The 22531-nt window shown below is 37.5% G+C and overlaps 1 protein-coding gene across 1 annotated transcript in view; it reads left to right on the forward strand.

Moving 5' to 3' along the window:
- The first annotated feature begins 9323 nt into the window (after positions 1–9323).
- Positions 9324–22531, forward strand: part of STOM (stomatin) — a 29395-nt gene continuing 16187 nt past the window's right edge. The window contains exons 1-2 of the mRNA XM_077143231.1: positions 9324–9485; positions 21758–21861. Of these exons, the coding sequence (XP_076999346.1) occupies positions 9425–9485; positions 21758–21861 (165 nt within the window). The 5' untranslated portion in view covers positions 9324–9424. The remainder of the gene's footprint in view (positions 9486–21757; positions 21862–22531) is intronic.

Below are 22531 nucleotides of genomic sequence, written 5' to 3' on the forward strand. Positions count from 1 at the left end.
AAAGCATCACACATTTTCAATTATCAGCTCTGACCCAGGCAAGCGCAGAGTTAAGATGGGTCTGAGGGACAAAGTAACAAGTCAAGTGAAGGAAATAATTTCTAAAGGGCTTATCTTCTTCAAAAAAAGAGAGGGGCAGGGCTTAGCTAAGGTGGCAGCCCTCAATCAATGAATTCAGACCCCAGGGGCTAAGCCCTAAACCCGCCTTCTACTTCAGCCTCTGCCTCAACCACATCCCTGACAGGTAAAGGGACTGCTAAGAATTATCACATCACCTTATGCCAGTGCAGAGCTGCCATCTGACAAGCACCTAGGATAAGCACAGAATCTACAGGCTTTACAGAAATATCTACCAACCTGCTGGACTTCATCCTCAGGGAAACTTAATATTGATTACACCCTCCTCCAGATACCTGGGCCTGTTTTATCTGGGAAAATCTTATTGGGGTTGATCATATCTGAGGAGACCATCATCCAGCCCCCCTCCCAAAGGTTCCATTTAAGCAGGGAAAGAACCAGAAAAACAAGAGCTGAAAATTTCTGATCAGTTAAATAGAAGCTATGCTAGAGGTCAAGAATAAGTTTAACTGAACACCAAAGAACAGATAGAGAACAAAGCCAACCAAAAAGAAAACCCTAAGTAAAAGGGTGAAAACAACCTACAGAACAAACTAATCTAGGAAATAAGATGCCAAGAAACCACAAAAAATTATGAGTCATACTAGGTAAACAAAGATAATGGCCCAGTCAAAGAAACAAACACTTCAAATGAGATACAAGAGTTGAATCAATTAATTAACATTGAAACAAACATGCTAAATCTACTCAAAAATCAAATCAACCAGCTGAGGGAAGATATGGCAAAAGATATGAAGGATATAAAGAAGACATTGGGTAGTTCAGTGGTAGAATGCATGTCTTCCATGCAGGAGACCCGGGTTCGATTCCCAAACCTGCACCAAAACAAACAAACAAACAAAAAGACATTGAGTGAATATAAAGAAGAACTTGAAAGCTTGAAAAACTTATGGAAATAAAAGACACAAAAGAGATTAAAAAAAAAAAAAAACCAAACAATGGAGACCTACAACAGCAGATTTAAAGAGGCAGAAAAAAGGATCTGTGAACTAGTGGATAGGACATCTGAAATCCTATACACAAAAGAACAGATAAAGAAAAGAATGGAAAAATATGAGCAGGTCTTCAGGGAATTAAATGACACCATGAAGCATGAAAATATATGTGTTATGGGTGTCCTAGAAGGAGAAGAGACAAGAAAGGGAGTAGAAAGAATAATAGGGGAAATAATCACTGAAAAATTCCCATCTCCTATGAAAGATGTAAAATTACAGATCCAAGAAGCACTGCATACCGCAAACAGAACAGCACTGCATAGACCTACTCCAAGATACTTACTAATCAGATTGTCAAACGTCAAAAACAGAGAGAGAATACAGAAAGCAGCAAGAGAAAAGTGATCCATCACATACAAAGGAAGTTTGATAAGACTGTGAACTTCTATGCAGAAACCATGGAGGCAAAAGGGCTGTAGTATGGTATATTTAAGATACTGAAAGAGAAAAACTGCCAACACAGAATTCTAAACCCAGAAAAACTGTCCTTCAAAAATAAGGGAGAGTTTAAAAGAGTTTCAGACAGTCACTGAGAGGGTTTGTGAATAAGAGATCTGCTCTACAAGAAATACTAAAGGGAGAATTACAGGCAGATAGGGAAAGACAGGAGAGAGCAGTCTGTAGAAGAATGTAGAAATGAAGGCTATCAGTAAGGGTAAAAAGAGAAATAAAAAAAGGTATTACATATAAAATCCAAATGACAAAATGATAGAAGAAAGAACTGCCTTTACAGTAACAACATTAAATGTTAATGGTTTAAACTCCCCAATCAAAAGACACAGACCAGCGAATGGATTCTAAAAACAGGACCCATATATATGCTATCTGTAAGAAACTCAGTTTTTACCCAAGTACAAAAGTAGGTTGAAAATGAAAGGGTGTGAAAAAATATTTCATGCAAACAACAACCAAAGAGCAGGGGTAGCTATACCAATATATGACAAATTGGACTTCAAATGTAAAACAAAAGAGACAAAGAAGGATACTATTATTAATAAAAACAACAATTCATCAAGAAGACATAATAATCACAAATATTTCTGCACTGAGCCACAGTGCCCCAAAATACATGAAGCACACACAAACAACACTGAAGGGATAAGTAGACACCTCTATAACAATAGTTGGAGACTTTAATACACTACTCTCTTCAATGGATAGAACATCTAGACAGAGGACCAATAAGGAAACAGATATTTTGAATAGTATGATAAATGAAGTAGACTTACAGACATTTATAGAACATTATACCCCACAATAGCAGGATATATATTTTTCTCAAGCACTGATGGATCATTCTCCAGGATAGATTACATGCTGGTTATAAAGCAAGTCTCAGTACATTTTAAAAGACTGAAATTATACCAAACTCTTTCTGGATCATAATAAAATTAACAGGGAAGCAGAGTGATGCAGACCCTCTGGAGGGCAGTGTGGTGGCTCCACAGGAGGCTAGGTGTAGGGGCTGCTGTATGATCTGCAACCTTGTTGTTAGGTGTATATTTGGAGGAGCTGAAAGCAGCGACACAAATGGACATTTGCATACTGTGTTCAAGGAAGCAGTATTTATGATATGCAGTGGATGGAGGTGGCCTAAGGGTACATCAGCAGAGGAATGGAGGGGGGAAACTGTGGTGTATACATACTATGGAATATTGAGTGGCTAAAAGAAGGAATGGAATTGTGAGGCATGCAACTATGTGAATGAATCTTGAGGACAGTATATTGAATGAAATAAGCCAGAAATAAAAAGAAAAATATAATGCCTCACTAATATGGACTAACTATAAGGTGCAAACTCAGAAAAATGAATTCAAAAGCATAAGTTATCAGGTGAAGGTTCCTAGATTGTAAACTGTCAGAGTAGTCACATCTGTCCCATAGTGGTAACTGGTATTTCTAAATTTTGAGATGCTGAGCTATTTGTGTATAATCTCGTCATTCCCTAGAACTGTGGGTATCTTTGTGACACCTGAGACTCAGAGCTAGAATTCTGCAGTTATGAAAGTCAGCATTACCCCTTACAGCATAAAATTTTAAAAAGTTAAAAACACTGAAAAATTGTCAGACTTCAATTAGAGACATGAATGAAGCTGAACAAGTGAGGACTAAGGTAAATCAGACTATATATTAAAATTGCAACTTTTGTATGAAACTGAAAGAAGAGGTGCTTATTTGGTGCAAAATTTTTATTTTCGGTAGCACAATACCTAATTTAACTTGTATGGTTAGCTTCAAACACCATAATTATGCGGAACCTGGATTAGGGAGTTGGTTTGTACAGGTTAGTGTGATGGCCTGATATATGCTAGAGTAATCTGGCAGAAGACAAAAAAATTATTTGCAAATTACTCTTCAGAGATTGAGGAAAAAAGTGGAAATATTAAACCTCCCCACCTGGGAAGATCTGATATTCTCACAAGCATTAGGGACTGCCAAGTTGATGGGCCAGGTCCTTGATCTTGGAACTTGCCCTTATGAACTTATTCTGCAAAAGCGAAGCTAAGCCTACTTATGATTATGCCTGAGAGTCACCCCAAGAGAACCTCTTTTGTGGCTCAGATGTGGCCTCTCTCTCTGAGCCACGCCACAAGTGAACTTAACTGTCCTCCTCCCCTACATGACTCCCAGGAGTGTAAATCTCCCTGACAATAATGGGACATGACTCCCAACAATGAATTTGGTCTGGTGTCATGGGACTGAAAAAGCCTTCTGGACCAAAAGGGGGAACAGAAATAAAATAAAGTTTCAGTGACTGAGAGGTTTCAGATAAAGTTGAGAGGTCATTCTGGAGGTTGTTTGTATGTAGTATAAGATATCTGTTTTCAGTTTTTGGTGTATTGGAATAGCTAGAGGGAAGTACTTGAAACTGTTGAAGTATAATCCAATAGCTTTGATTCTTGAATATGACTGTCTAACTATATAGCTTTTAAGGTATGACCATGTGATTGTGAAAACCTTGTGACTGACACTCCCTTTATTCAGTGTATGGACAGATGAGTAAGGAAAAAAAAAAACGACAAAATAAATAAATAAATCATGGTTATGGAGGGTATGGGTTTTTTTAGGTAGTCTTTTTTACTTTTTGTTTTCTTTTTTGGGGGAGGGGGTGGTACATGGTCCAGTAATCGAACCCAGGTCTCTTGCCTGGAAGACATGCATTCTACCACTGAACCACCCATGCACCCTTTACTTTTATTTTTATTTTTTGGAGGAATTAAAATGTTCAAAAATCTATTGTGATGATGAATGCACAGCTATATGATTATACTTTGAACGACTGATTGTACACTTTGGATGATTATATGGTTTGTGAATATATAATATATATCAATAAAATTGCATTTATAAAAGGTTGCCTGTAGTGAGTTCATTCAAGAATAAAGCAGATTGAGCTCAAGGATTGTTTTTGACAGCCTGATCTTTTATTAAGTCCAATTTGTTCCTTCTACTTCTCATGTTAAAATCTTTCAGTGGCTCCATAATTATCTTCAAGTCTGGCATACGGCCTTTCAGGCAAAGACATGTCTCACCACTCTTGTTCCTTGCATATCTTACTACTTGTATTTCCCCAAAATATCCTGTCATACTCCTATACCTTTAAAAGGGCTTTTCCATCTCCCTAAAACATCCTTACCTTCCTTTTCTAACTCATATTTATCCTACCGACTTGGCCTCTCCCAGAAGGCTTTCCTGTTGTCCCCAGGATGTTAAGCTGCCCCCTCAACTTGTACAATGGAAAAAACAAATGTATTATTTAAAACTTCAAAGAGAAAAATCCAAACATTTAAACAGTTGCTTTTAATTTTCAATTTAATATAGCAGGTACAACAAAATAAACTATAAAATGCTGATCTGGTTATGGATTGCATCCTTTATAAATTCAATAACTTAAGACTTTGATACACATATCAACAATGATACAAACACTGAAAAATAAGGCATCATTTTGACATAGATAAAGATAAAGTGTATATCAAAGTTGAAGGCAAACTTGAGTATCCATTTGAGTGAATGCTTAGATGTGTTCCTATTTGAGGAATGCATATGACAAGTCTGTGTCTTTTTGTTTCTTTTTATTTATTCTGAATGACTAAGTGCTTAAGTTTTGGAGTCATACAGCCTTGGGGCAAACAGTATCACCACCACTTACAATCTGTGAGATCTTGGGCAAGATATATTAACCCTATCTCAGTTTTCTCATGGAATAGTAAATATAAATTGGTGGTGATGGTAAATAATAATGATATTATTTGTAAGGAATAAATAAGACATGTACAATGCTTAAACAGCACATCATAATGATCACCTAATAAATTTAATTTATTATTATTTGAATTATTAAAGATAATGTCATTATTTAGGCCTTCTTTTTCTTCCACATAGTATTTTACCATGAATTCTTATTGCTTTGTGAATAATAACCTAACTTCAGACTAGAACACCCCTTCCATCTTCTTTATTTGTTTTATAACTTTGACAAAAGTAGTAGACTATGGTGGACACTAGATGGAGCAACATTCCAAGAAGAATAATATTGGAGCAACATTCCAAAAAGGGTCCTTTCCTAACCAAGGACTTTCTTTTTAGCACTGATTAAATTTGAACCCCGTCTAGAAAAGTAATCATTCATAATTACAGCTTATCTGGACACATTTCGCAGGTAAACATACATGGCTTTGAATATCTTAGGGATATGGATATGAGAAAACATGAAAGGCATGTTTTGGATTTGGATACACGGTAACCATGTGCGGAAAGGAATACCAGAATATAAGGTGGATGAGGGCAGAGATTTTTGTTATTTTGTTCATTGCTGTATCCCAAGCATGAAAGAACAGTGTTTGGCACATAGTAGTTATTTAAGAAACTTTTGTTGAATGAACTAATAAACAAAGTAGAATTAATAAGATCCCTCCCATAGATTACCTTATTAAATATGACCAAAGTTTCAGTAATGCTTCTTATTTTCATAGACCTGAGAACCTGGACTCACAGTGCTCTTATCGGGTGCTGTAGTGTAACTGGTCTGCTGCCATAGCCCAAATGTATAATATCCTCTGGTGAGACTCTTATGATGACTTAAATCTGAAGTAATTTTCTGAAGAAGAGACAAGAAAACAAAACTGTTACTGCAGTACAACAACATGAATTAATCTACATAAAGAAACAAATCACACTTGCTAACCACACCCTGGGGAAAATGTTGATATTACTGTCCCCTTAAGGTATCTGGTTAGCTGATTTCACTAAAGGCATTCAGAAGAGCCTGAATTGGCAATCTGTAGGAAAAATAAATAAATAAGGACTTTTTTGTTGTTATTATTAAAACATTTCTTGTGTGGATACAGGAAAAAGACTAATTTAATTTTCTTCTGACTTATTCAATTATGGATTCATGATGCATGTCTGGCTTCAAACTGATTTTCATGTCTTAATAGCATTACTATCACCATCAATCAATACTTAATTTGGTACTTGGAATATGCTAAGCAAGTAACAACAAAATGCAACATAAAAGAAATATGGAATATATACTCTGATTTTTAACTACCTACAATTATCCATTAAAAAACAACCAGAGGGGGTGGGCCACAGCGGCTCAGTAGGCAGATTTCTCACCTGCTATGACAGAGACCCGGGTTTGTTTCCTGATGCATGCCTATGCCAAAAAAAAACACAAAAAACCAACCAGAGGAAAATTCATAAACATTGCAATAGTCATGTCTTGGAGCAGCTAGAAGGTAAAACCAAAATTGTGGAACCATAATTCATACCAAGCTCTGAAATATATTCTATGACTAACTGTTGCAGTGTGCTTTGAAATTTATTGCTTTTTTGTATATATGTTATTTTTCACAATTAAAAATAAAAATATCATAAAAAGTAGTTCCATTAGGGGCAATAAGATTATAAATAATTCTCTCTTTTCAAAGTATTTGTAATTTTATATGTTTCCATGTTTAAAGCATAAACTTCTCAAAAAACATTCTAACTTCTAATCAATACCAAGAGAAAGTTTAAGATTAGAAATTACCTCCAAAAAGAGAGATATGCTAGTATTTATTTAAAAGTACATTTACTAAAACTATTTATACAGGTTACATACATATGAAAACCAGAATACACAAAGTTCAAGGGCAAGTGAAATTCAGCATTTTTAAAACATAATCTGGAAACTCTCATCCATTCTGAAAGTAATTTAAAAATCAAGTCAAAGTTTGTTCTCAGTTTTTGGGCTTGGAATTAGCTTGCAAACTGATGCAATCTGAAACCAGAGCCAACAAGTGTGTTTACCAAAGTCTTTGTCCCAAAGGGAAAGGGTTTCTTTTCTAATTTTCTAATTCTTTTCTAATTCTCTAGAATCGATGTTGTTCGATTGCCTTGAGACTTGAGCAAAGGTGATGGGAAGGGTGTAAACACTGAATTCATTTTGAAATGTCATTTTCCTTTCCAGCAAAATGAAATCTAAATACTTTTTCACCATATGCAATTTGTAGTCAAGCCTCTTCTACTAAGGGGTTTAATTAGCTTCTCGTGCATTTGCTCTTCTTTACTGGGAACAGCAGCATAAACAGGAAGTTCATGCCTCTGGGGTTTAGCGTTGCAGAATGGAAAAATTGAAGCTGTGCACTTTCTCAAGGATAACTTAGAGAAGAGGGATCATTAAATTACTATACTCTCCCCTTTATTTTATCCAGAAGGCTAATAAGCAAAGTGACTGCTCAAGCTATACTCCACACACACACACACCCCATCCCTGAAATATAAAAAAGTTCTTTGCCTATATGTGACTGGATGTCAACTTGAGAACTTTACATCAGGCTTTTATCACACACTGATGACACATACTTAGTTACATTCTCAACAGGTGTATGACTGTGTGTGCACAGTCTATGTTTCTGACACCCGCACAAGGTTCCAGAATTAAAATCAGAGAGAAAGTATTCCATTTGATAGTACCTAACTAGCACCACAGGAATTGGGAATCATACAGGCAAATTCTGAGCCCGTGAAAAAGAAAAAGAAAAGTGCTCCTCACGAAAGGGTCTTTTTGGTGATGGGATAGTTCTGTAGCTTAACTGCAGAGCGCTATGCATACACATTATACCGCTGTCAATTTCCTGGTTTTGACACAGTAGTATGGTTATGGAAGATGTAACCACCGAGGAAACTGGGTGAAAGATTATAGGGAGCCTCTCCCTACTATCCTTACAACTTCCTGTCAAGATGTACTTATTTAAAAATAGTTTTTAAAAGTGCTCCTTCTGGTGTACATTGCTATGCTTTGGACAATTCACATTAGGACAAGTCTTGCAGAACAAAATACAATTTTCTTACACTTTCAAATGTAAGATTTTCAGCCACAGTCCAACAGAAAGCTTGAAGGTGGGAAAACCCTTACAAACGCTTTTCTTTCTGCCTGGGGCTCCCTTTCCGATCTTTTCCTGCACCTCCTGACCCCTTCCCAAGGCTAGCTCCTTCTCATCTTTCAGGACAGGATTCAAACGGCACCTACTAACCGAGGTCTTCCCTTGTCCTGTAGCCTATACCCTTCATAGCGCTCCTCACCAAGGATAATTCCTTTGTTTGATAACTTGTTTTCTGCCTGCCTCCCCACTGTACGATAACTTCCATGACGGCAGCCACTGTGTCTGCCCCTTTCCCACAGTCTCCCCAACAGTGAACACAATTTCTGGTAGATGGCAGTGCTCAAAAGGGATTTCGAACAAATGAACTTCGCTTGAATTCCGACTTCGGTTTGGGAGTGGTCCTAACGGTCCTTCTCTCGCATTATTAGTCGGCTCAGCTCAGCGCTGGCCTCAGGACCCTGAGCTTTCTACCACCTGCCCAAAGAGGGCGCCATCTTCTTTTCTCAAGTCGTCTGCCCCCAGGAGGCACCTAGCTCTCTATCTCTACCCACAAACATGCCTTTTCCTCAGGCCACCCTTTCCACCGCCTCCACAGTATCTTCAGTCCTAAGCCCCTATCCCTCCCTTCTGTTGCCACCCTTCACCCGGGAACTCCACCATGGAGGGCTCTCTCCCCCTCACGCCACGCCCTTCAATCCGCGGAAAAAGCGCGAAGCCACAGCAGAGCGGCTGCGCGAGATGGGCGGAGGATGGGGGCGTGTCCTCCTAGGTTCTGGGCGTCGGTTGGCTGGGTCGCGGAGAGGGGGCGGGACTGTGGGGCAGGGCGGGGCTGCAGCCTGGATCTCTGGCCCCGCGGGGGCTCGGAACAGTTCCCACGGCTTCGGCGACAGCGACAGCCGCGACTCCGACTAGGACAGTATGGCTGAGAAGCGGCAGGCAGCAGACACCCAAGCCCGGAGGCTCCCCGACTCTTTCAAAGGTGAGTCCGGCGGCGAGGCCTGGGGGTGGTCCGGGCGCCCCCTGGGGTGGGGATGGAGGTCTCCGGCAGCTCTTTAACCCGTAGCCCCAAACTGGAGCGTGACCTCCCGCGGTCTGAGATACCCGGGTTCAAGCCGCGTCGCCGCGGTTTCTTCGCCGTGCGACTGTTTCTCAAACCCGGGATTCCCCACTTGTAAAAATGAAAATAGCCAGCCCTATTTCGCACGCAAGTTAGAACGTGAAGTGCACTGCCCAGTTTCCAGCGCACGGTGAACGCGCCGGCGGCCAGAGGAGACGTTTACAGCCCTCGTAACCCAGGTAGGGGCTCGGGTTATCTAGCGGTTGCCATAAGCCAGGCCCCGTGCCAGAGTTTCATGTTCACTATTTCCTGTCATCCACACGAATGAGAAAATGCCTAAGTAACTCGCAACCAGTTAAAGGTGGAGCGGAAACTCAAACCTGCACCCCACCAACTGGACCCCTGCTTCTGCACCCCTCGCCCGACTTGTCTTTCTTTCCCGCGCGCAGCCTAGGAGGTCATCTCCCCTACCCACCCTTCGTCCACCCCTGGTGTGTAAGCCTTCTTTCTCCGGAACTGGAAGCAAACCACCCCGCCTCACCCCACCCGGGCTTTTGTACCCTGACCAGTTTGCCCCCAGCTTCTGATACATAGTAGGCATATTTCCGAGAGGACGGAAGGAATTCTCTCTTTGGCACTCTTCCCGTCTCTCTTTACAGCTCCACTTTTTTTTCCCATTCTGCCCCTCTCGACCTAGGGACCTCTCCTTCGGGGCTTTTGTCCCTCGTAAGAGCAGACTCTTGGTTTCCCCACCCTCACCCCCACCCTCAGGCCTTGCCCGGCTTGAAGGCAGGATCTGTGAGTGGCTCAATTTTGTACGCCTCTGAGGAAACCAGGACCCGGGAGAGGTTTGTCACCCTGAGCCTTTATTGGCTAACTCCTTAGGGGAGAGGGAGACCAATAAAGAGAGGTGGTCGCTCTCTCAGGAGTACTAGTGCCCTCCCAGGGGCTCCTGGCGAACCAATAACCTTTAGTCCCCAAGAGAATTTTCGAAGGCTGAAATTTCAGATAGGAAGGCATTATGAAAGAGATTTAGGGGGCTGGGTGGGCTTTTCCAGCGTCCCACAAAGAACACTACATTGAAGCCATGTCTTCAGAGTGGTAAAATCTTAGTGCGTAAGATTCAGAACCAGGTTTCCAATCAAAACTATTTGATTTGGTAAACGGTTTTCCCTATCCTGGAGCTACCTCCAAAATGCATACAAAAAGTAGAACTTGTCTAACACCAGTATTTCACAGAAGGTAAAAGGCAGTAAACGGAGAAAACCCAGAGGAACCCAGTTCAAATAAAAACTTTTGAATAAGTTCCCTCTAGAGTGCTGCTTTTGAAGGACGCATTGGAATATAAAAGGCCAAACTCGGCTCCTCTATGTTTTTGCTGAGAATTAGTCCTAGGAAGGTAGATATTAGACTTTGGACAAGACTAGTTTTTCTTAGAGCCAGTGCATTCACTTTGTAATGAAATAATGCAGGTGGATTGCACAGAAATGTATCATTATAATTAAAAGTCATGTCAACAGAATAAATCCCTTTGGGAGAATTTCTGCAAACAAGCATAATCATGGGACTGATTTGTTTATTTCAGTTGTTACTGCTGATCAGATTAGGGAGAATTTTGTAACTTCTTCAATAATTAATCTGAGATAAACCATCCATGGTTATAACCTGAAGACCAAACCTACAAGAGCTGGCATTAATTTATTTTTTTCTTTATGATTAAATAGATTCATAGTACCATCTGATGTCATAAATTTTACACTGTAAAAGATTCAAAATTCCGTGCCAGAGACCCGGGTTTGATTCCTGGAGCCTGCCTATGCCAAAAAAAAAAGAGTCAAAATGACTGGATTGCCTTGAAGGAAAAAAATTATGTTGATAAAATGGTAGAGATGGAATTCGAAGTCAGTTTTTTAAAGAGGCATGGAATAAAATTTTCCTGAAAACTGTTATAATCACAAAAATATGCATACTTCTCCTTGTTTCTGCCTAACATCCAGTACGTACCTATATTATATAATTTATTACACAGTATTATCCATTATACCCACCTTTATTAGACTCACAAGGCCTTTTGAAAGCAGGGAATGTGTCCTTCCTCGTTGTAATAGCTCAGTATCAAGTACCAAGTAGGTATTGTAAAAATGTTGGTTGAAAGAAAGAAGTGGGAGAGGGTGATAAAGATCCCCATGGAGTATATCACATTGTTAAATGTTTGGCTTATGTTGGTGGGTCAATTTTTCTATTTGCAGCTTATTTTATTAGTTTTGTTATAACCCAGAATGTTGATTCCAGGGTGTGATCATCAAGTTCCTCATTATTTGTTCTTATGACAGATAGACTATTTGTCTGTGTTTATATTATCAGTAAAGGGGTTATAATGGTCAAGATAATATATTGTACCTAATAAAGATTATCCCTTTATTTTTTAAAGCTTAGAAAAAGAAAAATTTGCCATCACAGTCAGTAGGAAGAAGTGGTAGTATGTAGTGAAGCGAGAGTGAAATTTAAAGTTTAAATATTTGGGTTCCAATCTCAGCACCATCACTTACTACCTGGGTGACTATTTTAGTTTCCCAGATTGCTCAAGCAAATACCATGAAATGGGTCAGGTTACATTGGTAATTTATTTGCTCATGGTTTAAGGCTGGGAGAAAGTCCAAATCAAGGTGTCATCAAGGCAGTGTTTTGTTCTAGAAGACTAGCATTCTGGGGCTGGCTGCCAGTGAGCCTTGGTCCTTAGTTTGTCAGATGGCAAAGCGCGTATGGGCATCTCCCAGTCTCTCCCTTTTCTTCCAGGTTCTATTGATGTTCAACCTCTTGCTTCTTGTGGCTTTCTCACCCTTTGTCTCAATTTCATTCTGCTTATAAAGGACTCCAATAGTAAGGATTAAGAGCCATCCTGATTGGGCTAGGCCTCAATTGAGTTGAAGTAATTTCATCAAAAGTTTCTACTTATAATGGGTTCCCACCCATAGTAACGTATTAAGTTTAAGAACATGTTTTTTTCTGAGGTATATATGGCGTCAAACCACCGCAATGACCTTGAACAAGTCTCTTAACCTTCAGAGTCAGTTTCTTGTATATATGTTGGACATAATCTTACTTGCTCTATTTCCCTGGTGTTTTAGTTTATTAATGCTGCCGCAAATGCAATATACCAGAAATGAGTTGGCTTTTATAAAGGGAATTTATTACATGATAAGTTTACAATTCTAAGGCCATAAAAATATCCAGACCAAGACATCCAGGGATACCCCAAGAAAGGCGACCAAGGAAAGCAAGTGGCTGGCATGTGTTGATCCTTTGGCTTCTGGTGTCACAACAGCTTCCCCCAGGGCATTTTTTTCTGCGTCTCCAAATCACTAACTGTGCTGGCTCTGAAGCTTTTTAAAACACGGTTCCTTCTTAAAGGATTTCGGCAAGCAACCTACCTTGAATCGGTAGGGGCACGTCTCCATGGAAACCACCTAATCAAAAGGTGCCACCCACAGTCGGGTGGGTCAATCTCCATGGAAATAACTTAATAAAAAAGATCCCACCCAAGATTGAATAGGATTAAAGAACATGACTTTTCTGGGGTACACAACAGTTTCAACTGACACACCAGGATTTTGTGAGTATTGATGGGAAAATTTATGTGAATGTTCTTTAGAAACTTTAAAATGTAAATTGTTATAATTTAATGAGAAGAATGAAAAATTAAAAACTTAACAATGATTAGGGCCTCTAAGCCAAAAGGCTATATTTGGGATACTATTCAGAAAGTCTAGTAATTATACAGTACATTCCGATATAGAGGCACACGTTGTATGAAAAATCTTTCAAGAAAGTTTAGAATTCTGACTTGCTATCTCCAACATGTCTTGTTTCTTGTCCAAAGATAGTCCCTAAGCAGATTATTAGTCTTAATATTTTCTCCATGGTGTGTGTAGGTCCCTGAAAGCAATTCACTTAATAAAAAGTTTATTCCTATATATTATAGCGTAATAATTTTAAAGTTGTAACAAGAACAATGATTACTATTTATTGAACAGTCCCTAAGTGCCAGGCACGTTACATATTTTATCTCATTTAATATTCATAACAGTCCTGTCAGTAATGTCCTTTTCTCCCATTTTACAGATGAGAAAGTTTAGTGGTAGAATTGGAATCCAGCACCAAAACCCAAGCTCTTAGCCACTGCATAGTGTTTGGCCTCAGTTAAAGAGTTGAAACCCTTAAAATCTGTTTTCCCTATGCTGTCATCTCCCATTTCTAAAATGAAAGTAATGTTATCCTCCAAAGACATTTCTGAGAACAGCTTAATTATAGATATGTTTACAATGTCCAAGTGAAAGAACTGGAAAAAACACAAAAAACTGAAAAATAGGAGAGTTCTGTTGTAATGTATTTCAGGCCTAGTCTAAATTTAATTAACTTAATACCCATTGTAAAATTGTTTTTCCCTCTGTTCAGTTTTTCTGAACATGAAGTTTTTATCTTTCCAGACCCTTAGCATGAGCCATCCATGTTCATTCCATCCTCTGCCTTTCTGAATTCTCTAACTTCATAGTAGGAAAGGGTTGGATTAAAAAGAAGAGAAAACATTTGAGGCTTTGTGGGTGGAAGATGATTCTGAACTGTATTCTTGGATCATGTCTGTTTTGGAATGTGGTTTCACTTTTGACAGAATCTCCGACTAATTCAGCTGCTTATTTAACAAACGTTTATTGAGCACTTGTTATGTGCTAGGTATATGCCAAATGAACTCCTCACATTACCTCTTGGAGGTAGGTACTGTTTGTTGTTAACCCTATTTTTAGAAGAGTAACTGTGGCAAAGAGAGATTTAAGGTACTTGTCCAAGATATACTGCTAGTAAGTGGCAGGGTTGACTCTGAACCCCTTATACTATACTGTTTTAACAAGACCCACCTGTCAAGCTGCCTCACAAAATTTACAGCCTCAGAAAAATGGCAGACATTGAATAAGATAAGTGATAAATGCTGTTTAAAGAGCACAAAGAATTATAGGCGCTTAGGAAACAGGGGCCTACTTAAGACTGAGGGATACAAAAATTATCAGTGATAATCTCATCTTTTTTTAGTTGTGCTTATTTAATTCCTTATTTTTGAGCTAAACAAAAGACTTCCTTTATTTCAGCTTCTATTGAAAAAATTTCTTTCCTTAATATCTAGTAGTAAACACATTTTAAGCTTCATAATTCAATCACAGACTGCTTCGTCAGTATCAGTTATTTTGGTCTAGTATTTCACAGCTATGGTTGGTTTATAACAGGAAAGGAAATTTACAGTCTGTGGTCTTGGTTCTTAACTTGATACCATCTGACCTGTAACCACTCTATCCCAAAGAATAATTTCTTCCCTAGAGGTTTAAAGATAAGAAAATTCATAGAACAAGAATGATAATCCTTGCCTAATTAAAATAATCATTTGAAAAGAGGATTATAGTATGTGCTTGTGAGTTATATGTATTTATATTCACATATTTTATCTGCCCTTTTCCCAGTTTTCACCTAGAATTTTTGTTTATTAGTTTTTATAAGACCTTTTTTCAAAGCAAGCAAAGAATAAAGGAATTGGGAGGCTGGGGAATGTAGCTCTATTTTATTAGCTGGAAGTAAAATCAAATGTACTATTTAATTTTTGAAAGTCCTCTTCCTCAAATAGATGCATGATAAAGAACAGGAGCAGGACTCATACTGCCTGTGGGCACCTGTGGAATGAATCTGAGCCACTGCCTGGTTTTGTATGACCCACAAGCTAAATAGTTTTTATATTTTAAAAATGATTTCAAAAAAGGAAGAAGACTATTTCATGATACATGAAAATTGTATGAAATTCCTAGTTCAGTGTCCATACAGTTCTTTTGGAACGCAAGCTACACTCTTTTGTGCATGTGTTGTCTATGGCAGCTTTCACACTACCGTGGCAGAGTGGAGTAGTTGCAACAGACTGTGTGGCCTACAAAGCCTGAAATATTTACTCTCTGGCCTTTACAGGAAAAGTTTGCCAAACGTAGACTTTCTGATGCAATATAGTCGTAACCAAAACAAAACAAAACACTTATATCCTGAATTTATTTGCTTTTAGGAAGAAAATTTAAAAATTACCAACATCTTTCATTTTGACCTGCTGTTACCCCTTAAAACGTGCCCTTAGAACCAAATAGCATTATATTTTTGAGTCTAAACTTCGAGCCATCTGCTTTCCCCCTCCAAATAACACTGGTCTTGGCGGTTTACAACATGTTGAGTGAAGTGTTTCACCTGCTTTCGCTGAAAGGGGAAGGAAAAGACTGTCCTTTGAATTTTATGCCCTTAGGTATTTCAGTAAGTCCTTAGTCCATTCTTTCCTTTTTTTGATGTAGTAATGCATATATGACTCTGAATCAGATTTTCATATATTGCACAAGACATGTTCTGGCCTTTTCCTGAAGGAAAGATCCAGTGTCTTGAATAAATACCTCTTGATGATGAAGGAAATTTATTATTCCACATGATCTCCAGTAATATGAAGTTCATTGACCTTATAGTAATTCAGCCGATAAGGGATCAGTAACAACATAGAGACAGTGCTCTGAACTTTATGACTGTTATCTTGGAAGGAAAGTTTTCCTGCTTTTCTGGAAGCTGACTGAACAAAATTACTGTCTAACTTTTTTTGTTTGTTTGTTTCATTATGTATTTATTTATTTAGTTTTGCTTCCCCAGATCTTTTACTTCATTACTTTGGAATTTCAGGAGGAATGTTTTATAGCTACCGTACAGATTTTTGTAAACATTAGAATTAATATGTGTTAATTTGTGACTAACATCAAAGGCATTCAAGAGGTGTGCATGGGTGGTTCAGTGAAAGAATGTTCACCTGCCATCTAGGAGACCTGGGTTTAATTCCTAGACCATGTACCCTCCCCGCCCCCCCCCAAAAAAAGGCATTCAACAAATGGCCATTATTAGATACCCTCTGAATGAGGTAAATTTAAGAATTATGTCATTTCATCTTTCCAGCAAAATTTTAGTTTATTTAATAAATACAGATGTGCAGAGACTTTGCTAAAAATATATTCAATGCAACAAAGTCTATAATTGAGAAAATTGAACACAACCTAAATGTATATTATATAGAACATTGGAATATTATGCAACCAGTAATAATGATAAAGAAGAATATTTATTGACATGAAAAGATACTCACAATGTAGGGGGGAGAGCAGATTAAATCATTATATATACATGGCTTTTTCAATTTTGGGAAAAGAAAGAATAGAAAACATCTAAAGGACATATAGCAGGGCAAAAAGTAATCAACATCCAGAAATAATTGAAGTAATTTTTCTTTTTATTGAGCTTTATTTTCTAGTTTTTATAGTGACAATATTTTGCTTTTAAAACAAGATGAAAGCAATACAAATATTTTTTTAAAAATTTAAGTTAGTTTCCTGGAGGTAAACCCAATTTAAAATTACAAAATTTAATTTTTTTAAATTACAAAAATTTAAATCTATAGGCTTATATCCATTTTCAGAACCTGGCTTGGATTAATTAAAAATGTATGCAGTTTTCAGGAAAGAGTTTGGTATGAAAAGTAAAAAATGTTCTAAACAGTGACAAAGTAGTTTTACAACTAGGTATCGTGGGGTCCCTAGTCTTTAGGAGTTTTCCCAACCAGCAAAATATCAGCCAGTTGTTTCTTGGGAATACCAGTTGTCTTTTATTTGTCACTGCCTCATAAAGCTGGTAGGAAGGATTTGGACCTCAAAGTTGTGAATGGGAAACTTGAAGGAAATGAATTTCATGAAACCTGCGGGGGTAGGGGAGACTAGGAATTTCTTTTCCTCTTTTGCCAGTAAGTGACTAAAAGTTCATTGACAAGCCTGGTGGCACTTAAGCTTTACCTCTCTTGAGAAATGTGATTTAATCAATCTGTTGACCTTTCCAAGTAGGGAAGACTTGCAAAGGTTTTGGATAGGATGCTGTCAGCTTAAAGTTATTAGATGAATATGAAAAGTTGTGTCATTTCCCCAGTGTACTTATTTCCCTCTGATTATTCCTAGCCTGTCATTTGATATATGGAAGACCAACCCCAGTATTCAGAATATTCATTTAATTTCTTGTTGCTCTTGATTTGTAATTCCATATATTATATCTGTGGTTTTCCACAACATAATGTGACAATGGGAATTGAGCACAAAAAAACGGGACTAAGGAACTCAAACAGATACTCCTACTCTATCGTTCATTGCATCATTATTTACAATAGCCAAAACATGGAAGCAACCCAAAAGTCCACCAACAGATGAATGGATCAATGAAATGTGATACATCCATTACAATGGAATACTACTATTCAGCCTTAAAAAGGAATGAAGTTCTGGTACATGCTACACCATGGATGAACCTTGAAAAATTATGCTAAGGGAAATAAGCCAGACACAAAAGGACAAATATTATATTATTCCATTTATATGAAATATCTAGAGCAAGCAAATTAATAGAAACTGAAAGTAGATAAGAAGTTTCCAAGGACTAGGTGGGAGGAAGAGTTGGGATTATTGCTTAATGGATAAATAATATGTTTTGGGTGATAAAGTTTTGGTAATGAAAGGTGGTGATGATTGGGCAACATTGTAAAAGTAATTAAAACCACTGAATTGTACACTTAAAAATGGTTAAAATGGCAACTTTTATATTACATATACATATATATCCACAATTTAAAAATAATTTTTAAAAATTAAACTAGACTGTCTGGCTTGTCCTCATGTAGATTGTCCCATAAATAAGCTTTTGAAGGCCTTTGAATGTCCGGGCTTAGTCTGGCTGGAGGAAGGCATGAAAAGATGGACAAATTAAGTAGTTTAAATAGCTTTTATCAAAAAAAGGGTAAACACTACATATTTTCCCATTTTTCATCATGAAGATTTGAACACTTGAGATTACTGTATTGAGTGAAATAAGAGAATTACAGAAACTATCATCTAATATTTATTTGAGCACTACCTCAATTCTGCATGACAGGTCTAATTATCTTTATTTTACAGTTGAAGAAACTAAGGTTCCCAGAGAAGATCATACAACTAAGAAGTAACAGAAATAAAAGTCAAACCCAGGGCGGGCCGCGGTGGCTCAGCGGGCAAGAGTGCTTGCCTGCCATGCCGGAGGACCCCGGTTCGATTCCCGGCCCCAGCCCATGTAAAAAACAAACAAACAAACAAAAACTAATAAAATATTTAAAAAAAAAGTCAAACCCAGATACTTCATAATCTCAAGGAAATTAACAGTCTAATAAAGGAGATAAATGAACAAAAAATTAAAATTTTAGACACTGAATTAGGAACATCCTTGCCCTCCGAACACTTATAGTCTAGAATGTTCAGAACACAGAACCATATACTTTGCCTGGAATATGGGAGATGGGGCAGTATTTTAGAAAGCACTGAATGCTATCAGGTATGTAGTTGTGGAAAATCTATATCTTGTTTGGATTCCACTTCACTCTGGAAACCTACACCTAAGCCTGGCAGAAAGCCTTTCAAAGACTGTCTTTTGCTATAAATAAGTACAGCTGGAATTAAAAGGGCTCCCTCTGTAGGAATATCACATTTCGTTCATGTGCTTTCCCAGTTTAGATACTATCTTCAGAAAATAGTCTGCACACAAAAACACTTTTAATGCGGATTTTAAAATTCAGGAGCAAAGAGTCAAAGAGCAAATTGATTTAGGACATGGGCTTTGGAGTAAGATAATCTATATTTGAATCTCTACTTCTGTACTATGTGACTTTGCTTGTTTGTAAAATCGAGTTAAAAAATACCTCACAGGCTGCTGTGAAGAATAAATGAGATACATGGTCAAAATATTTAACACAGTGCCTAAATTCCAAAATGGCCATAGTTGTTATGTATGGGTTATGATAGTGGTAAGACCTGATAAAAAAAGCCTTCTCTACAGGCAGCATTGTGGCTGTGCTTTGAATATTCCTTCAGTGAATATGTCTGTACCAAAAAAAAACTAAGATTTAGAAACCTCCAGGATTAATTTAGATACCTTTTATTTAAGTATGCATGGAAACATTTCCCTCACACTGTGACACATGATGAGAAATTCACAAAATCAAATATAACCAAGGTTCTCACTGTGTGTTTCTGGTTTTTCATACTGGGTTTTAGACATCTGGACCTGGATGCCAACACATGTCTGTCTTTTCTCCTGGGCTCCCTGCCCAAACGCTTTGCTTATTTCTTCACTTCCTATATATTCAAAGAACTTTCTCACTGTCGTCTTTCCCCTTTCTTCTGAGCAGTAACGCATGCCTGGTGTACCTCATCCCCTCTTGTCAAACTCCCTGCTATTATTGAAACAGCTCCTGAAAATACAGCAGAAGTCCTCCATAGTTGATAAGAAAAGTGATAGTGTCCCTTGGTCTACTCAGTCTTTTCATCTTCCAGAGAAAGGAAAAATAAACTAAAAAAGGAAGACCCTAGATATAGAAAATAGGAAATACAGTACAGGAAGTGAAGCAAATTCCTCGGGATGATAGTGAAAGGCAACCACAGAATAATAGCTCTGTGCACCAGAGGAGAAAACAAGTCCATATAGGAGTAGGTTAAATGGTTCTAAGAGATCCTTCTGTATGAAGTTGATAGAACACCTGACCCTTTTGACATTTGGACAGTTGATGAAGAGTGTGCAATTGAATTAGTGGAGTGCATTGAAAACTAAGGAAAGAGAAGAGACATTAACTCCAGAAAACAAAAAGTTGCACAGGAAAAGAAAATTATATTTCACTACCTGGCTTAGCTTTTGAATAGCATTTATTCATGATAATATAAAATGTAATATTGATGTAACCAAAATTAAGATATGATTATATTGGAAGGGTGGGTATATGCATGTGGTGGGGTAGGGGAGGATAGAGAACTAAATATTTTTCCATAAAGCTCAAAACTGAAAAATCAAGAAATAACAAACAAACATACTATTTAGAAACATGGAGATAAACACCAAAATACTCAGTCAAAAGAGCCTTTGAGGAGAGGGAAATTGGAAGAAGTGAGCAGAACTTATTGGTTGTTAACTGATTCAGATAGAACTATTTGACTCTTTAAACTTTCAGCAAAGATAAAGCAGAAATTAAAACTAAAAAAAGTGCGAATGCATAGGTACAAAGGCTGAAAGAGGTGAAAGAACAATAGCTAGAAGGAAGAAAAACAGGTCACAAAATTTTATATATAGTTCAGTTTCCCTTTTGGTTTTTTAAAATGTATTTAAAAATAATTCACAAGCGAAGTTTGGAAGAATATACCAAAACACCCATCTCTGGATTAAGAGTGATTTTTCCCTCCTTTTTATACTTTTCTGATTTTTTTGCTGTGGTGCATGCATTACCTTTGTATTAGACAAAAGCTATTTCAGATTACGGAGAAGAGAAACAATTGGAAATGAAGGAGGAAAACTGTGTACTAAGATGTTCATTGCAGCATTGTTCATAATAGTAAACAAATTGGAAACAATCAGGAAATGTATGATAAATTATGCTGCTTACAACCTGTGAAATATTTTATAGACATCGTTTTTAAAAAAAGAGCCTCTAAAGATTTTATACTCATGGAGCATATAATTTTCACCTTTAGTTATGCTGTATCTTTGCCTTAGAATGTCCTTTTCCTTCCTTTTCTTTGATGTTTACCTTAATTAACCGCTACATCTTTCAAGAAGCCGCTGGACAACCACTATAATCACTCCATTCTCACCTCCATCCCAACAATGTAAGTTACTCCATTCTGTGTTCTCAGAATATTCTAGACAGATACTCTTGTCTGGGCTTACCACTTGGAATTATAATGATCTCTTTGAATATCTTCCCCACTAAACTTTAACCTCCTTGAGACCTAAGATTGTATCTTACTTATTCTTATCACTTCAGTGCAAAATACATGGTTTAATAAATATTAGGTGCCCAGTAAATGTTTGCTGGATAAAGTAATGAGTAGCATAGAAAGATACTTGGGTTACCATGTTAAGTAGATTAAGGAAGGTAGTACCTACCCTCCAGGGTTATTATTAAGATTAGTTGGGAAAATCCCTGTAAAGCAGCTAATAATATAATGCCTAACACAGGTGTTCATGGAAAGGGTGAAGTTGGTAATCATGGTCATGACAATGATAAAAGTTGTGTACATTTTTTTTAACAGAGAGTCCCAGTACAGGCCTTGGGCTTTGTGGATGGATTTTGGTGGTGGTCTCGTTCTTCTTCACGGTTATAACTTTCCCCATATCAGTATGGATGTGCATAAAGGTAAAGAACATTGTGTTCACGTCTACCTGCATAATCCTTCCCTGTGGCTTAAAGTAAGAATCACCATAAAAAATATTCTGGGATAAGAAATTTTTATGAGATGGTCCTGTGAGAACATGTTTTCTGAAGCCAGAATGTCAAGGTTTAATTGCTGGCTCCATTGTTTGTTGTGTGACGTTTGCCTTGTTTTCCCACCTGTAAAATGGAAGGAAATAGCAGATCCTACTTCACAGGGTTGTTAGGAAGAGTACGTGAATCAATGTATCTAAACGTATTTATCACAATGCCTGGTACATAGTCAGTGCCCCACAGTACTGGTTAATTTTTTCTATGGTTTTAATTCTGTGATAAGTGGCTATCGTTTACATATTGTTAAAAAGATAAAATATGCTTCCAATATTTTCAGATAAATTTCTTGTAATTGAAGGAATCAAGAGAGGAACTATGAGGACCTCATTTTTTTCTAAATAAACAATGCATAGTAATTGAATAATAATGGTAATAGATGAGGAGTGAGGCTATGAATTGGTTTCTGTCTACTTTTCTAGACTTTCCACATTTTATACGAGTATTTATTGCTTTTATAATCAACAAAGAAAAATAGTAAATAAATATCACGCTTGTAGAAGGGTAATTAGTGACATGTTATTTATAGATATCTGGATTATTG

The sequence above is a fragment of the Tamandua tetradactyla genome, chromosome 2 (assembly GCF_023851605.1).
Source record: "Tamandua tetradactyla isolate mTamTet1 chromosome 2, mTamTet1.pri, whole genome shotgun sequence".
Lineage (NCBI taxonomy): Eukaryota > Metazoa > Chordata > Mammalia > Pilosa > Myrmecophagidae > Tamandua > Tamandua tetradactyla.